The following is an 18926-nucleotide window of genomic DNA, read 5'->3' as shown; positions in this document are numbered from 1 at the left end:
AAACAGAATGCAAAAAGTTCTATGCTGTAGTGTAGGAAAAAACTTACAAACATTTGGGGGCAAATAACAATTGGTACCCGGATTTAAGCGTAAAAGAAAATCTTTGTTGTGTAATTTCAACCCAACAATACTGTATAGCTATTACAAAATGTATTTATAAGAATTCTCTCGTACAACATATGCAAGACCATTTAATAGTAATAGCGCTTATTGTATACTTCCCTTGTTCAAGACATTTCGAATTAATTTCTATTTGTACATGTATTCCCGCTTTATTCCTGTCACATCTCTTATTTTTCCAACCCTGCATGGCATTCTGGACAAACCTCATCTTTACTCTACTGTGAGGCAGTCAGACAGGATTCCATGATCTATAGAATTTTTATCACGTGACTATAATCCCACCAATCGTGTTATCCGTGTCATCATCAGTTAACCCTTTAAACCAATAAATAAAAAGTTGTTAACTAATTTCAGTAATTAAATTATGCTGTTAGTGCTTCAATAAATTATCATGAAGATGGTTGCATAATATGGAGGTACAGTGGAGATCACTTCTAACCTCTCATTAGAACTGTCAGAATAATCTGTCATAGAACTGTTCTAACCTGTCCTAGAACAGTTCTAGCTAGAACTGTTCTACCCTAGAACTGTTCTAGGTAGAACTGTCAGGATCAGTTCTAGGTAGAACTGACTAAATCAGTTCTAGGTAGAACTGTCAGGATCAGTTCTAGGGTAGAACTGTCCAAATCAGTTCTAGGTAGAACTGTCCAAATCAGTTCTAACCGTAGAACTGTCAGCAGAATTTACTAAATCAGTCAGGACTGTAGAACAGTTCTAAATGACGTCACTACAGTAAGGGCACTTTAGAATTTAGAAGAAATAAATCACTTCCAATTACTTTGCTATTTAATAGCAGATTTTCTATATTTTTTACCAATCAAACGTTACATGTACACATATCGAAGTGAATTGAAGGTTATCCAACTCATCGGAGAAACATTTTTATAAGATTGCATAGAAAACATCATTGTTTACGTTTCTTCGTTCCCCGTCTTTAACAGTCTCTTCATAAAACTCTGCATTTGATTCATGGAAGTTTAATCTTAATTTACCTTGTTTACCTTGGATTTACATTCATGATTTAAGATTCTGTTTTGACAAATGTTCAAACGAAAATTGTACAGTGGATGAATTATGGGATATTTTAACGAAAAAAGTGTTGTTAAACGTAAAAAAACTATGTAGGCTACATTTGCATTATCTCGTCAATAATCTGGGAATGTGGAAGTTGGAACGTCAGAAAAAATATACTCAATGTGAACATGAATGAAACATTTGCCACTGGACTTCAGGCTACAACCAAAACCAATCATTTTCCTCCTTCAAATTATTCCAAGAAGAGAACTTCTCATACATGTACTTTTCATTTTAAAATAAAGTATATGAATCAGTCATGTAGTGTTGGATGATGCCGTTAAATAGTTTTGTTTAAAAAAAAACCATCATGAACTACACAGACTTAAAAAGTCACTTTTGTGACGATTCATTATTTAATAATTTAATTTTGGATGTAACGGGTCACTGATTGGCTGACGTTATTTTGTTATCCGCCCATAGATAAAAGTTAGTCATGTGACCGTATCGTCATCAACGTTTTTTCATTGTTTGCCAAGGTTTAAATTGGAAGTTAGAATTAAATTATAAGAAATGACTAATATTTTTTTTCTGTCTATTTGAAATAACATTAAAAATGTGGTGCATGCAATCTGTTAAAAAAACCTGCTACCCACGTTATTCAGTGTGCACCAATTTTTTTATGTTATTTCTTCATAGGCAGAAAAAATATTACAGTCATTTCTTAATAAATAATAATATTATCGATACAGAGAGGAAATAAGGGCTCGCTAAATCGATTTTGAAATTTGGTATTGTCTTTATCATGCAGTATCTATCCTGACATAGAAATATTATTGGTTTACAATGAGGCCATACATGTATTTATTTACATGATGAAGTATATATGTTCAGTTTAGTTTGATGTGGTCAAATAATGCTGTTATTAAAACAACTCAGTCTGATATATCGAAACCTCTGAAATTTGTTAGCAATTCAATATTTTGAATATAAAGAGGACATGCTGTCATTTGAATTATACTATCCATCGTGATCGGTTGTTGTCTGCTCTTTGGTCGGGTTGTTGTCGCTTTGACACCTTTCGCCATTTCCTTTCTCAATTTTATAAGTGATTTACTATGCAGCTATATAATTATCTAATAAAGTGTAAATATGATCAGTTTTGGTTGCTGCAGACACACAATTTTGTTATACCAGTCTGTCTTCGGTATGAAAACTACTGAAATTTTGTTTATGATGCAATATTTTGATTAAAAAGAGGACACGCTGACACTGTTAATTTATGCAAAAGAAATTAGGCGTTCCAATATTTCTATCATTTGTATTATACAATCAATTCTTACATAACAATATAACAGATTTACTATGCAACTAAAAGAGTTAACGGTACATAAAAAAGAGCATATATGGTCATTTTGGTTGATGCTGTCAAATATGGTCAGGTTTGATTGATGCAGACAAATAATTTCAGATATGAAATCTAACGATGTTTGTTTCTGATGCGATATTTTGAATAAAGTAGGAAATGCACTCTCAATCAATGATTTTTTTTTTTTGTTCTTTAATTTCCAATATTGCAGTTATTTATATACTACAGTCCCTCTTGACCTAAAATTATAACTGAAGTACTGTGCAGCTATATAGACTTGCATAAAAAAAAGCAGATATGGTCAGTTTTAGTTGATGCGTCAGTAGATTTTATTACACAACTCAGTCTAAAGTATGAAAATACTGATATTTGTTTACGATTAAATACTTTGAATAAAAAGAGGACATGCTGGCACTATACATTCATGCGAACAAAGTTTTGAGGTCATCATTGGTCATTGTCTTCCAATATTGCTGTAACTTGTATATTCCAGTCCCTCTTGACCTAAAATTATATCTAAATTACTGTGCAGCTAAATAGATTTGCAGAAAAAAAAAGCAATTTATAAGGTCAGTTTAGATTGATGTGGTCAAAACATTTTATTACATGACTCAGTCTGAAGTATGAAAACTACTGATATTTGTTTACGATTCAACATGTTCAATACTTTGAATAAAAAGAGGACATGCTGGCACTTTAAATTCATGCGAACAAAATTTTTAGGTCATTGTTTTCCAATATTGCTGTAACTTGCATATTACAGTCCCTCTTGACCTAAAATTATAACTGAATTACTGTGCAGCTATATAGCTTTGCAGAAAGAAAGAGCAAATAAGGTCAGTTAATATATAAAAAAGAAGATGTGGTATGATTGCCAATGAGACAACTATCCACAAAAGACCAAAATGACACAAACATTAACAACTATAGGTCACTGTACGGCCTTAAACAATGAGCAGAGCCCATATCGCATAGTCAGCTTAGATTGATATAGATTTATATGAAGAAATCAAATATGGTCAGTTAAAGTTTATAGTGGATCGATGGCAGATCCAGAGGGGGTGACCCATTTTTTGGACGATCAATGCATTTGAATGGGGACATATAGTTGGACCCCCCTTTTTTTTTCCTGGGTTGGGACCCCCCCACCCCACCCCCTTTTAAAACTGCTGGATCCGCCGGAACAACGTATTACATTATAGATGGTAAGATAATTTTGTTATTTAAAACGAGCCATCCTGACTCCCGGAATGACAAATGTAAAACAATTGAAATAATAATGCCCCCTCCCCCATATTAACGGCCTAATTTATGTTCAAAAAATGAAAGAAAAACAAATAATTCATGTAATACATCAACAAAAGAAAATCACTGAATAGCAGGCTCCTGACTTGGAACAGTCACATACATGCAGAATATGGCGGGGTTAAACATGTTCTCTTGCCGACGAAAAATTTGAAATAAAACCGGCAAAATAGCAAAACTCTTTATAATATTAATCTCTATTTTGTCGAAGCCTTTATATTTAGTCAAAGATTTCTTAAAAATTATAAATCAATTCTAGCCGTAGAATTTAAAAATCAATTCTAGACGTAGAATTTATAAATCAATTCTAGCCGTAGAATTTGTAATCAATTCTAACCGCAGAACTGTTCTAGAAGTAGAACTGACCAAATATTTGGTCAGTTCTAGCTATAGGAAGAACTGTCAGGATCAGTTCTAGGGTAGAACTGTCAGGATCAGTTCTAGGTAGAACTGTCCAAATCAGTTCTAGCTAGAACTGACCAAGTCAGTTCTAGCTAGAACAGTTCTAACCTAGAACTGACTAAAAGGTGTCAGGCTGACAGTTCTACGTACTGTTCTAGAACAGTTCTCCTGACAGATTCTGACAGATTTAATGAGAGGTTAGAACTGATCTCCACTGTAATTTGTTTTAATGTGAAGTTTCTGTACAGTTTAATGTATTTCTTAAAATAATGCTGTAACTTTTACGCAAAAGCTTATGAAACAACACTTACACTGCTATAATTTTGTGTATTTATTGAGATAAGGGAGCTATCATTTGATTTTTATGGGGGGGGGGGGGGGGGGGGGGGGGGGGGGCTAGGATGAAATTTGAAAAAAATAGGCAGGACAGGAGTTTTGAGTAAAAAAAAAGGCAGGATGAGACACTTGCAAAAAAAAAGTCGGGATAAACTAAAAAAAAAAGCAGGACCCGATAGAGTAAAAAATAAAAATGCAGGACAGAGATTACAACTAAAAAAAATGCAGGACAAAATTTTTCATCCTAGCCCCCCCCCCCCCCCCCATAAAAATCAAATGGTAGCTCCCTAATGGTACAATAGTAAGAACAAGCTGGTGAAACAACACCAATATACAACATAAAATTGCTGTACAGTTTAGTGTATAACTTTTTTCTTTCGGTTGTGAGGTCAGTTTCCGTCATGTTTTGAAGACAAACAATTCTTTTGTACACTAAATTTGTGGCTTATGGCTCTATTTCTGCTCTTTTGTCGGTTTTTTTTTGTCTTTGACACATTTCCCCGTTTCCAATTGGAATTTCATAAACGTACTTACACATATATCTATCAACATTCATATATACATTGTTTAAATTTGGTTTCTATAGTGCACTAATAGTGCATTTATATTGAAATAATATTTGTGTTTACTGATATAACTTAAAGCTCTAGATTTCAAGTTTTTTTTTTAATTTAAAATTACATTTGGCGATACTTCGATCGAGTCTCGTTTTTCTTCCGCAGTTCATCAGGTGGTTACAGCTGTGATCATTTATTCGATTTGCAAACATTGAATATTTTTCCTTAGAAGAGACTAACATTTGTAACCTAAAGGCATATAACTTATACAGAACAAAATTATTGTCATCTATCAAAGGAAACGAAATACAATACAGCTAGCACTGAATAAGTACGAGGGTCTGGACGTTTCAAACAAGCAGATGACATTTACTATGATACAATTTATAATATTATATATATGTCTTTGGTAAAAGTAGGCCAATTCTGACAAAAAATCGAGCTTTTGATGTCATTGTTTACTTAAACTAACAAAGAAGCTTGCAGAAAAGAAACTTTTGATGAAAGATATATATAATTTGACCATTTTCAGCCAAAAAAAATAAAAATAAAATAGAGTATAATCGGGTAATGAAATTTAAAGAATTGATAATTAAAGGTTAAAAATATAAAGAAAAGCGAATAATTGGTTCAAAAATATAATGAATAGAGAATAATTTGGTGCTCAAATATACAGAAAAAAAGAATGTTAGGTTAAAACATTCGCAGATAGTCAGTGGCGGATCCAGAAATTTTCATAAGTGGGGGCCCACTGACTGCATGACCTAAGAAACGGGCCCGCTCCAGTCACGCTTCAATGATTCCCTAAATAAGCAACCATTTTTTTCTCAAAAAGGGGGGCCCGCCCCCCCCCCCCCCCCTAAATCCTCCTCTGATAATGCAATAAGCGGGTGCTAAAATATAAACAATAGAGAATAAAAGATCAAAGATATAAAGAATAGAGAATTATAATAGATTTTAAAATATAAAGAGTAGAAATATGGTCTAAGAAAATAGTTGCTTAGAAATGAAGAACACCCTATTCAGATCCTCAACCATGGCTTGAGGATTCTAACGCAAAGAATCACTAATAAATAATATTAAACAGGTTTCTTTTCCGAACGTCGCTGTCCTTCGGAGATATCCAATTCTTCTGTCTTTTGTGTACATCATTATATTTTGACAACTGAGAAAATAATGTAATTTCGAGTTGTTGCTTTGGAAAATATACAATATTCCCTGAAGATTTGTCGGAAAATTAGTTTTGTGTGAGGAAAAATTGACTAGAATTTAGAGATTTGAAAAAAATAGGCAGGACAGGAGTTTTGAGTAAAAAAAAAGGCAGGATGAGACACTTGCAAAAAAAAAGTCGGGATAAACTAAAAAAAAAAAGCAGGACCCGATAGAGTAAAAAATAAAAATGCAGGACAGAGATTACAACTAAAAAAAAATGCAGGACAAAATTTTTCATCCTAGCCCCCCCCCCCCCCCATAAAAATCAAATGGTAGCTCCCTAATGGTACAATAGTAAGAACAAGCTGGTGAAACAACACCAATATACAACATAAAATTGCTGTACAGTTTAGTGTATAACTTTTTTCTTTCGGTTGTGAGGTCAGTTTCCGTCATGTTTTGAAGACAAACAATTCTTTTGTACACTAAATTTGTGGCTTATGGCTCTATTTCTGCTCTTTTGTCGGTTTTTTTTTGTCTTTGACACATTTCCCCGTTTCCAATTGGAATTTCATAAACGTACTTACACATATATCTATCAACATTCATATATACATTGTTTAAATTTGGTTTCTATAGTGCACTAATAGTGCATTTATATTGAAATAATATTTGTGTTTACTGATATAACTTAAAGCTCTAGATTTCAAGTTTTTTTTTTAATTTAAAATTACATTTGGCGATACTTCGATCGAGTCTCGTTTTTCTTCCGCAGTTCATCAGGTGGTTACAGCTGTGATCATTTATTCGATTTGCAAACATTGAATATTTTTCCTTAGAAGAGACTAACATTTGTAACCTAAAGGCATATAACTTATACAGAACAAAATTATTGTCATCTATCAAAGGAAACGAAATACAATACAGCTAGCACTGAATAAGTACGAGGGTCTGGACGTTTCAAACAAGCAGATGACATTTACTATGATACAATTTATAATATTATATATATGTCTTTGGTAAAAGTAGGCCAATTCTGACAAAAAATCGAGCTTTTGATGTCATTGTTTACTTAAACTAACAAAGAAGCTTGCAGAAAAGAAACTTTTGATGAAAGATATATATAATTTGACCATTTTCAGCCAAAAAAAATAAAAATAAAATAGAGTATAATCGGGTAATGAAATTTAAAGAATTGATAATTAAAGGTTAAAAATATAAAGAAAAGCGAATAATTGGTTCAAAAATATAATGAATAGAGAATAATTTGGTGCTCAAATATACAGAAAAAAAGAATGTTAGGTTAAAACATTCGCAGATAGTCAGTGGCGGATCCAGAAATTTTCATAAGTGGGGGCCCACTGACTGCATGACCTAAGAAACGGGCCCGCTCCAGTCACGCTTCAATGATTCCCTAAATAAGCAACCATTTTTTTCTCAAAAAGGGGGGCCCGCCCCCCCCCCCTAAATCCTCCTCTGATAATGCAATAAGCGGGTGCTAAAATATAAACAATAGAGAATAAAAGATCAAAGATATAAAGAATAGAGAATTATAATAGATTTTAAAATATAAAGAGTAGAAATATGGTCTAAGAAAATAGTTGCTTAGAAATGAAGAACACCCTATTCAGATCCTCAACCATGGCTTGAGGATTCTAACGCAAAGAATCACTAATAAATAATATTAAACAGGTTTCTTTTCCGAACGTCGCTGTCCTTCGGAGATATCCAATTCTTCTGTCTTTTGTGTACATCATTATATTTTGACAACTGAGAAAATAATGTAATTTCGAGTTGTTGCTTTGGAAAATATACAATATTCCCTGAAGATTTGTCGGAAAATTAGTTTTGTGTGAGGAAAAATTGACTAGAATTTAGAGTAGTGGTTTTATCAACAGGGTAATATACAACATAGGTCTGATTGTGTTAAGTCAATAAGTCAACAGGAGGACAAAGGCGGAGGGTTTTGTTTTCAATCAAATGTTTTGTTTGTGCTGTCAGGGTTATATGTAGAAAGGAAATTTAAAAAAAAAGCAATTATAAATATATATGAGACTTGTCAACCGTGGACATTATTTCAAACTTATATAGTTATTTATACGCAGCCTCTTCGAAGTACCATACTATAAAAACGAATAGGACTAATATTTTAAGGGACAATGTAGATTCATGTTATACCGCCATCTTGGATTGTACAATCGCAGTACACAATCGATGTATGTAGTTCTTAGCCCAAATCTGCAAATTTAGAGACGGATTTGCAATCTATTGGTTTGACTGTTTATTTATATTTATATAAAGAAAACTTTGGCAAAATTAAAAGAATTCTATCTGAGGAAAATTATACCGATAATCTAGCTGAATTAAGTCGTTTTGGTTAAAGTTGTACAAAAGCATTTGACATTTTACTAAATCGAATTGGATTCGTGTCAATAGCAATATGTACTTTAATAAAGTTGGATTTTATGAAAATACACATTTCTAAAATGATTGCAGTGGATCTTCATACTGTATGGTATTGAAACGCTTCACTCGTCAGTTGTAACTTTCACATGATAACAATTTCCTCATAAGTTTATGCAAGATATTTCGGTTTACAATATTTTCTTTTGTATGGTATAATTTATTGTTTACGTTTTTTCTTTTACTTTCTTCTTAATAAACTGAATTGAGAATGGAAATGGTGAAAGTGTGAAAGAGACAAAACCCCGACCATAGAACAGACAACAACTGAAGGCCACGAAGTATATATGTCGTCCTGAACATGCATGCAATATTTGCCACTAGACGTTGAGCAACCAACAATAAATCATGTCAATAAGCTTTTTTTGGTAAAAGTGCATTACCACAGTAAATAAAGTGTAACAGTTTAAATGAACCAAGTACTCTTGATCCAAAGAGCCGAATACAAATCATTTCCTTAAAGTGTATTATATAATATTGGAAATGTATTAAAACGTCTGAAAGAATTAGTTTGATTAAGTTCCGGTAAACTTTACACACTTCCGTTTTGAAAGTACAAAACTCATCGTTAAAGTATAAATTATGATTCTTACACAAGGGCCAATAACATGTAACTTTGTTTATGATGATGGATACATCACAGTTTTTTTTGTTGATTTAAAACTTAGAATAAAACGTTTTACGCATGCAATTTTCAGATAGATGTTTTAAGCTATTAATGAAAATGCACTAGCTGTTGGGTAACCGACTATCGTCAATGAGATGTCAACTTGGACTAGCCGGACATAATATGTATTTAGTCTAGCTCTTTACTTTGCTTAAGTGAATAGATCATAGCACGATACATGTATGTGTGACTGAGGCATCGGTTTAAGTGCAAGAAGACCTAATGTATATTTATAATTGATATTGAAAATTTACCATATAGTTTTTTTTGTCAGGTTATTTTGCATATTTTGACCAAGGATTTGTATAGTTAGATCTACCTATACAAATCTTTGTTTTGACCAAGGTGATGTCTTCAAGCTTCATGTTAAAATTGTGATATTTTTAACATTTTTGGTGGATTAAAATCATATAACACAAATTTTACTATCTCGAAAAATAAATTATTATATGTGTCATTTGGTCACTTGGTCATGTGTGGCGAGTTGTCTCATTGGCAATCAATCCACGTCTTCTTTTTTATACATCCTCACCGAAATTTACTTAATATGATAAAATGCACACTTTAATGACAGACATCTTATATTGAATTCCTTAAATACTGGGTCATTTTAGTTAACATTTAAAAGAAATTGATTTGTTTTTATTGCAAAGAAAGTATTAAAATGCAGTCGGTGCGTTTCTTTTATTGTTGAGTATTGCTACTCTTATAGTTTTAGCTTATATTAAATACTATTGGAATTATTTTGACAGCATGACAAACTAATATCTACAATAGTCAATTATAGAATACAATAAACTAATTAACGTCTGGAATTCTCTATTAAAATTGTTTATCTTCTTATACTCAAATGGAGGTTATCCAATATATAGGAGGAGATATAATTTAAAAGTACATTGAATGACGTCATATCACCTTAAGTTTTTGACAGGTTAATTTTCCTATGGTATTTGTAGCGCCATTCTATTAAACAAATAAGCTGTCAGAACAAATAAAATAAATGAACTGTTCTTCACCCTCTTAGCTGATTTGTATTCTAAATGAAACTCTGAGTTATTATATATTTTGCTGAGTTCATGTAAAATAAAGTACTTTTTACTTTGCACGGTTTAATTCTAAAAGAAACTCTTAGACTATATGAGCTGATTTGTTTTCTAAAAGACACTCTGAGTTATAACATATGCTGAAAAGAAAGTACTTTTTATTTGTACTTTTTCCAGTTTTCAATATAATTATAGTCAAGTGAAGAAAATTTATTGGGTTTTCTGTTTTCAGTCACGCTTATTTAATTCACGTACAGTAAATTCGTGTAAAGGTCATGTCTAATTAAAGCGAGAATCTGTCACTTCTTAAAGGTCATGACGATGATGTGACACTGTTCTTCGTGACATATGCATTTTGAACCTTAATCTTAAGATCTCTACTCTAACAAGGTCAGCTTCCATTGTTGTACACAGTCACTGTTCTCAGATCTTAATGAAATTTCATACCACGAAGTTGTGACACCAAATTCTTTGTTAAGGAGGTTCTATACTCATTTTCAAATAACAAGCTTTTCATAACACTAGGATTATTAAAGAAAACGAAAGGGCAAACAGAAAATATCGGTCAATATGCTAGATTTTGAGATATTAGCCATTGGAATTTTGGCGGGAAAATGTTCTCTCTTGATTTTTCATAGCTTTGTGATTGACAAGTTTAGGTACTAAAAATCTGTTTAAAAAAACAAGGATTTAATAAGAAATTAACAAATGATTTATAATTATACATGTAAATGATTTAATTATAAAAATAAAAGTGAAGGTCAATTGGCAATTTTTTTTAATGCATTCAGATGGATAAAACCAGAGGATTCCCAAAAACTGACAAGCGAACATCCTTAATGGTACAATACCAGCTTGATTAGACTATTGTTTCTACCATGAAATACCCACAATTACAATATGAGGAAACTATTGCATGGCTTTATTGTATAATTATATTAGATATTCTCTGCATTTTGAATATGTTTAATATCTTCTGTGACTCGTTGCTGATATTTTACAGTATACTTGCAGATAATCAAATGATCGGAAATTAACATCCCATGCTCCATAGTTATTTGCAAAGTGATACAAATGTAACGTATGTCATATTTGCATCGCTCGCACCACTTCCTCTAATTTACAAATACTAACCGTCGTTCTAATTATGTAAGTGTGTGATCCTAAAATAAATACAATACAAATTAAATGTACGAATTGATGTGATTCTATTTAACTTAAATTGAGAATGAAAATGGGAAATGTGTCAAAGAGACCACAACCCTACCATAGAACAGACAACAGCAGAAGTTCTTGTTTTTAACAAGTTATATTTTGTTTGCATGATTTGTAATATCAGCTACTATCACGAATAAATTTTTGCATATTCATTTGTTTACTAAAAGAAAACCCTTGTATGCCAGCACGTGTTAGGTCCATTTTGTCCAGTACACAAATCTTGTTCATATCATGTACCAAGCCTAGTTTCACCATCTACACCTAGTCACATTTCACACTTATTATAACAGTTTGTCGTCTTTTTAAAATTATTTCCTCTTTTTAAGATTAGAAGGTGTTGTTCCTTGAAGCAAGTGCTTTGCTGAGGTTTTTTTATTTTTGATATTTAAAGACAATTTACAATATCTGGGTCGAGGCTACTGTTGGTGGTTCACAGCCACATGCCAAAATCATGTCTATAAGCTATTCTAATGCAACAACGTTTGTAACGTTCATTTTGATTGGATAACGTCACTTTCTTACATGGCATCAATCGACAATTGATGCTATTGGACGTACGCGCATGTGCAGACGGCATATGGCAGATTTTAAATACATGTTTTAACGTTGTTTTATGTCAGTTTCATCAAAATGGAGATAACAATATTGTATTTTAGGCTCAGACGGCATCAATTTGGGATTTGATGGTCGCAAATACTTGTTCACTGTTTCAGCTTATGCGTCGCCAGTAAACTTAATATGCGACCATCAAATCCCCAATTGATGCCGTTGGAGCTTAAAATACAATTATACAGTTATCTACATTTATAAATAGACAAAATACTGTCAGCCAATAAGAAGACGCGTTATACATCAGTAAATATCACATTTGTGGTAAATTCTCTTTAAAAAAAATATTAAAATAGCTGAGCATAAGGTTTCTTTCCGAAGTTACAGATTGACTTAGCAATTGTCAGTTTTTATGCTCTTCAACTTCGTATTTTATTTTGCCTTCTGACTGTTTTGATTCTAGCGTCACTGATGAGGCTTGTGTAGACGAAACGCGCATCTGGTGTACATCATTATAAGGCTGATATTTTTGATAAGTTGCATGATATGCTAATAAACGCTCAACGAAATATAAAAAGTTACATGTATCTCATAGTACAATATTCCGAGTATAAAGTGCGTGTTACTTGGATAAAAAAAGTAACAATTTCTATCATGTTTTAAATTATGCAGATAAAAATATCTGCTTCGAAATAAATAAACTCATCATAGATATCAGGGCTTAATTTAGTATATACGCCAGACGCTCGTTTCGTCTACAAAAGACTCATCAGTGACGCTCGAATCCAAAAAAGTTAAAAAGGCCAAATAAATTACGAAGTTGAAGAGCATTGAGGAACAACAAAATTCCTAAAAGTTTTGCCAAATACAGCTAAGGTAATCTATGCCTGAGGTAGAAAAGCCCTAGTATAACTTAACTTTCCATTATTGAAGGTTACATATCAGTTTACAGTACACTCAGACTATCAGAACATTGTTAATTATTGATCAGTATTTTGCTATTATTTCAAATCTTTGTTATCAATGTTTTTCAACAACTTTTTTTTCTCATTTCAGATTTTACATTTGAACACTGTGATCTTGTAGCATGATACTGCAATACTGATGACAAGATCAACGATTGTTTATTTGCACAGAAAACTCATGGTGTGTGGATTATAATTGATTTTTATCAGAAATATGGTATTGACAGTTGTTTCCAAACTCATTATACACCGGAGATCAAACAAAATAAATCATTATTCGAGAAACACGAATAAATTCCCAATCAAACTGATTTAATTTTCAAATTAGCGTTTCTCGGAAACAATGGAAATGAGATTTTTGATGTATAACTAAGGAAACATATGGAAGTATAATGCAATTGATATTCTACGTCACAGGAGTGATTTAATCAATGTCTTTAAAGCGTTTACATCATCTTAAATAGGACGTCACATTGGTTCTTAAATGAATCAAACGAACAATCAATCAATAGTTTAATTTACTGGTGCTCTATTTAGACCGGAAGTCACATTGCAGCAAGAATTTTGATTAGAAATGTCAGATATTTTACGATCGGATTAAAACTATATCATGTATGATAGAATAAATGCAATATGCATTTAATTATGCAGTAATCAGTTTCGATTACAAACAAGAAACTAGTTTTTGCTCATAGGAATATTAGGTATTACATATCTTCTTCATATGGAATCAGATGGAATTAAGTGACAAGAGTTCAGACAGCCCGGAATAGTATAGTTGTAGAACTGGTTCCGGCGATGGATACGGATTTCAGGATATGAAGAAGCAGAACGTTCGAACTTTATCCCTAATTGTGTGCACTTTTACCTACTTACTCATAGGAGCAGCTGTGTTTGATGCGCTGGAATCAGAATACGAAAGCGAATACACAAGAATATACGAAGAAGAAGAGAATTTTTTCAAGGATCATTATAATATAAGTACAAAAGAATATGAAGAATTGCGGATAATTTTATGGAAAGCAATGCCGTACACTAATAATTCAAGACAGTGGAAATTTCCTGGTGCTTTCTATTTTTCACTGACTGTAGTTACAACGATAGGTGAGTATCAGGTTTTAACACTTTAAGAGTATAAAACTGTGTGCGTCCTGGCAGTCACTGATTTTTATTCAGCATGTTCATGAAGACTCCATATGTTATTTTATAGCAACTCCAAATATACATGATATATCCCTTCACCGTGTTCACATGCATCAGATGCCCAGGAATATTCGAGATCCTATCCTTGACCTTGATGTAAGGAGTATTTAAAACACAATTACAAAAGATAAAGAAGAATATATAAAATTACTAGCGGTCTTTCGAAGATTTGTGCTAAATTAAGGCTTCCCTGCATTGAAGACCAGTCCTGTTGATAACCTTCTGCTGCTGTCTGTTCTGTGGTCATGTTGTTGTCTCTTTGACACATTCCTCATTTCCATTCTCTATTGTATTCTCTTACATCTATAATCTATGTGTGTCATGTAGCTCACCTTAGTTTTAAGTATCACACTAAACAAACACTTTGAAATGTATTTTGCAAATAATCTCGTCATCAATTGTTTACCTGCTATTGTAATACATTTTTGTCTTGCTCTTCTTAGAGAGTGATGGCACGGCTTTTGCGATTGGGGATATATATGTTTGATTGTTTTATCCCAAATAAAAATCTAATTGGGGGAGAGGATATATTCAAGATAAGCACACACGTGTTAGCCCACTATTTTTATATTGTTCTTTAAAGTTCATTTGATTGTCTTGATTGTGTTGTCATTGGAAGTTATAAAATTGCATTTAACTCTATTGTTCTACTTTTTCTACAATTAAGCTCCCAATTCAGTATGATTGTGATAAAATACTCTTTGCAACTATAATTGCTTGAATCAGACTTTTGTGTCAAATCGAAGAAGATTCGATGTAGGGCATTGACCTAAAAACACTTTCAAACACAATAAATTCGAGTACAATTTTCTAATTAAGATTGTTATGATTATTATTTGGTTATCTTAATTTGTTCAGCACTTTCAAACATTTGTATTTATCCATCGCATCGATTATGTATAAATAGGGTATCAAATTCCTACAGCATGGCTCTAATGAAAACAGCATGGTGTTATACATGCTTTATTTCTTGTTATCTTAGAGATGCAAATTGATGCTTCTATCAGGTCAATATTTAACCTTTTTTATTGTGGTGTCATCCAGCTTTGGCGACACATAGGATCCCCATTCAGTGCTGTCTGAAATTGACATACAGACATGAACTTGTGCACTTTCTGTACTTTTTTTTGATTGGTGTGAATTTTGGAGTTCATGACATCAAAACATGGATTAAGGGAGCTATCATTTCAGTGATTTTTAAGGGTGGGGTGGCTAGGATGAAATTTGAAAAATAGGCAGGCCAGAACTTTTGAATTAAAACAATCATTACAGGATGAGCAAGTTGCAAAAAAAGCACAGGATGACAATTCATGTAAAACTAGTTAGGATAAACTATAATAATAAAAAGCAGCACCGAATAGAGTCATGACAGAGATTTCAATTAAAAGAGGACAATTTTTTTTATCCTATCAAATCAAGTTTTCACAAAGACTAAAACTTCATGAGCAACATGTCTTCGCTAGCCAAGGGTCGAGTCTAATACTCTCCATTGGATCGTAACCCTTGGCTAGCGAAGATGTGGGCTACAAGTTTAATTGTGAATTCTTTCAAGCATTACAACTAGAGAACATACAATGCATTTGTATTGAGATTTAGTATATAAGCCCAAATCTAATTAATTTTTGTGTATTCTACATGACAATTTTATTAAAACGTGTGTTAACCTAGTTGTTTCAGAGAGACAGAAAAATCAATGAAACTCAATATATATGTACTTATATTATTAACGTACATGTACTGTACATTTTTGTACATCTAACAATACACGAGTGAATAATCGGAATTCAGTTAAGCCTTTCCGCAAATTGAACTGATGATTGTATATGTTGTAAGCTTGTTGTGTTGCTGATGCTTGACCGAGTACCACAAAGTGGTGATGGCGATGATGATTTTAATTCACATGATTCAAAACAAAATACTTTTGTAAAAATAATTGCATTTTGATTAGAGTCTCATAGTTTAAAGTCTAACTTGAGATTAAAATAGAAAACTCTCATCGAAAAAAGTTTTTCTAAAGAAGTAATGTATAATACAATAAGTATATTATAATGAAACCATATTTTAAAATGTTACGCATGTTCACTGAAGAGACATGTACTGTCGAAATGCGCATCTGGTGCAAGAAAATTGGTACCGTTAATTTAATTACTACCACTGGGTCGATGCCTCTGCTGGTGGACTATTAGTCCCCGAGGGTATCACCAGCCCAGTAGCCAGTACTGGCATGAAAATACGGATTTTTTGTGTTATTAAAATTTGCTGTTACAAAATATTAGAAATTATTATAAATTAAGGAATGTATCTCCCTCATGCAAAGCTCTGATTCCTTTCACGGACATGGCTTTAATTTTTGGACCTTTTGGATTATAGCTCTTCGTCTTTTATATAAGCTTTGGGTTTCAAATATTTTGGCCACACGTATCACTGAAGAGACATGTATTGTCGAAATGCGCATCTGGTGTAAGAAAATTGGTACCGTTAATTTAATTCCAAATGTACTGCAAGTGGGTCAATGTCATGTTTATGTCTTTTACACTTGTAAATCAAGACCATGGCACAAATATATATTTATATATGGCTACACTATATATAAGCACAGTTATCATGTTATGGTCGATCCGAACTGTAACCAAAATATGAAATTCCCTCGGGGTTTATCTTTCAAAGTAACATAATACAAATAATAACAGGTACAACAATTAAATATGATCGATTGTAATAACACCACCAGATGTCGTATTGATCGTACAGACACCATCTGTCTGTGTCAGTTAGATGTTTCATTAAAAGAATTATATGCAGATTCATTTAAACGCTTAATTGAAGTTTCAGTGCATATGTGTAATCAATTCTGTGTTATTTTCCGTTCTGCTTTACTGTTTTTGTTCTTTTTCTGGTTTTTATTCTTTTGAAGAAAATTAAAACAATCTGTATTCGCAGCTGGTGGTCTAGTAATGGGTCGATGGCTGAAAAGTAGTCTACGGCAGAGAAAATTGGACATTGATTACCGGATAATTGATCATTTTAGTAAAGATGTATACATTTATATCTTCGTCACATTATTCGTTTGTCTAACATATCCGATGGATATCTATCAAATTAATAGTCTGTCTTTATATAAGAATATTGAAGACTATTTTATTGAATCCAATTAAATGGCCCATTTCCAAGCATATATAAATATATATAAAAGTAAATTATTAATTATTCAGTAATTTAAAAAAATAACACTGCATATACATGATATAATAATTATGTGTAAATAGTTTTATCTTAATATATAAATAAATAAAATAAAAATATGCACTACCACTTTGTAAAAATGTTATAATTTTTTTTTTAATCATAAAATTTAAACTTTTCACTGTATATGCGCAGAACAAGTGACATAAACTTCAACGTGTTGAAGGCGGTGGTCACTAAAAAGTAGAAGTAGAAGTAGAAATGAATAAATAACTTTACTCTATCATGTCTATTACATGTGATATTTGAAAATAAATTAAATAGAATATTTGTTTACATAAACAATAAACTAGATCACTACTTCCTCCATATTTATAATAAGTTTCTGAATTGTGCATGAGGGTCTGGATTGGGGGAATCTGTTATTCTGTAAACATTTAATTTTCACCCCTTTTTTCTCTTATCTTAAAAAAAATAACGCCTTTTTCTCTAATCTCCAAAAAAATAGACCACGGATTTCTCTAATCTTCATTTGTATTGCCCGTTATTAAATCTTCACTTTTTAAGGGCATTATTCTTTAATCATTTAACCCCATCCAAACCCTCGTACATTTTCTCTTATTTCAAAACAAGTACTAATGAATTTGGACACACTGAAATATACTTTATAATATATGTGTATGTTACAGGAATATTGAAACTTACGCATAATCATGTCATGAATAATTTTGATATAATAATGAAAATTGTGTTTTGTTAAATGGTGCATGAAATACACTTCCACATAAACAAATCAAAATGAGTTTGACTTTAATACGTAGTACCTTAAGGGAGCAATGGAGTTCCAACTTCAATCGCCTTGTTTAAAAAAAAATGTACATATATTGAGTTTTAAAAAATTGACCAAAATATAATACTTGACTATTTCCTTTTACAAATGTAAACACTAAGTCTTCTTTTAGTTGTCTAGGTGTCTAAAAATTAACATGATAAAAGCAAGGGGATTCAAACAGCAAATACTATATTTTCTGATTTATTGTTGACAACCTTTCTTTTCATTACATAATAGAAGTTGCTGAAAACCATTTTATAGAACTATCCAAAATTAATCCATTATACATGTATGTATATCAGATAGTTGGTAATCTTTTCTGTTTACACTAAATCAGACATTTCGACAATCGTTGGTACTTTTATTGCACATTCATCAATTGGGTACTCCAAAAATATTTGACAGAAAAGTCAATCGCAACATAACTGTCAAGCGTATGACGTCATTCGTCGCCATGATTTAGGAAAATGGTTGATATTATTTGTGATTTTTTTTACTATTGTTATATAGTCTTTGCCGCCAAAAAACGAAATGAATATTAAAAA

The 18926-nt window shown here is 32.0% G+C and overlaps 1 protein-coding gene across 1 annotated transcript in view; it reads left to right on the top strand.

The window, feature by feature from the left end:
• LOC134691367 (two pore potassium channel protein sup-9-like) overlaps positions 1-18926 on the top strand; it is a 96375-nt gene that overhangs the window by 26095 nt on the left and 51354 nt on the right. The window contains exon 2 of the mRNA XM_063551873.1: positions 13255-14267. Coding sequence (XP_063407943.1) covers positions 13982-14267 — 286 coding nt within the window. The 5' untranslated portion in view covers positions 13255-13981. The remainder of the gene's footprint in view (positions 1-13254; positions 14268-18926) is intronic.

This window comes from Mytilus trossulus, chromosome 11 (genome assembly GCF_036588685.1).
Source record: "Mytilus trossulus isolate FHL-02 chromosome 11, PNRI_Mtr1.1.1.hap1, whole genome shotgun sequence".
In the NCBI taxonomy this organism is placed as follows: Eukaryota; Metazoa; Mollusca; class Bivalvia; order Mytilida; family Mytilidae; genus Mytilus; species Mytilus trossulus.
This window is presented reverse-complemented; position numbering and strand designations above follow the sequence as displayed.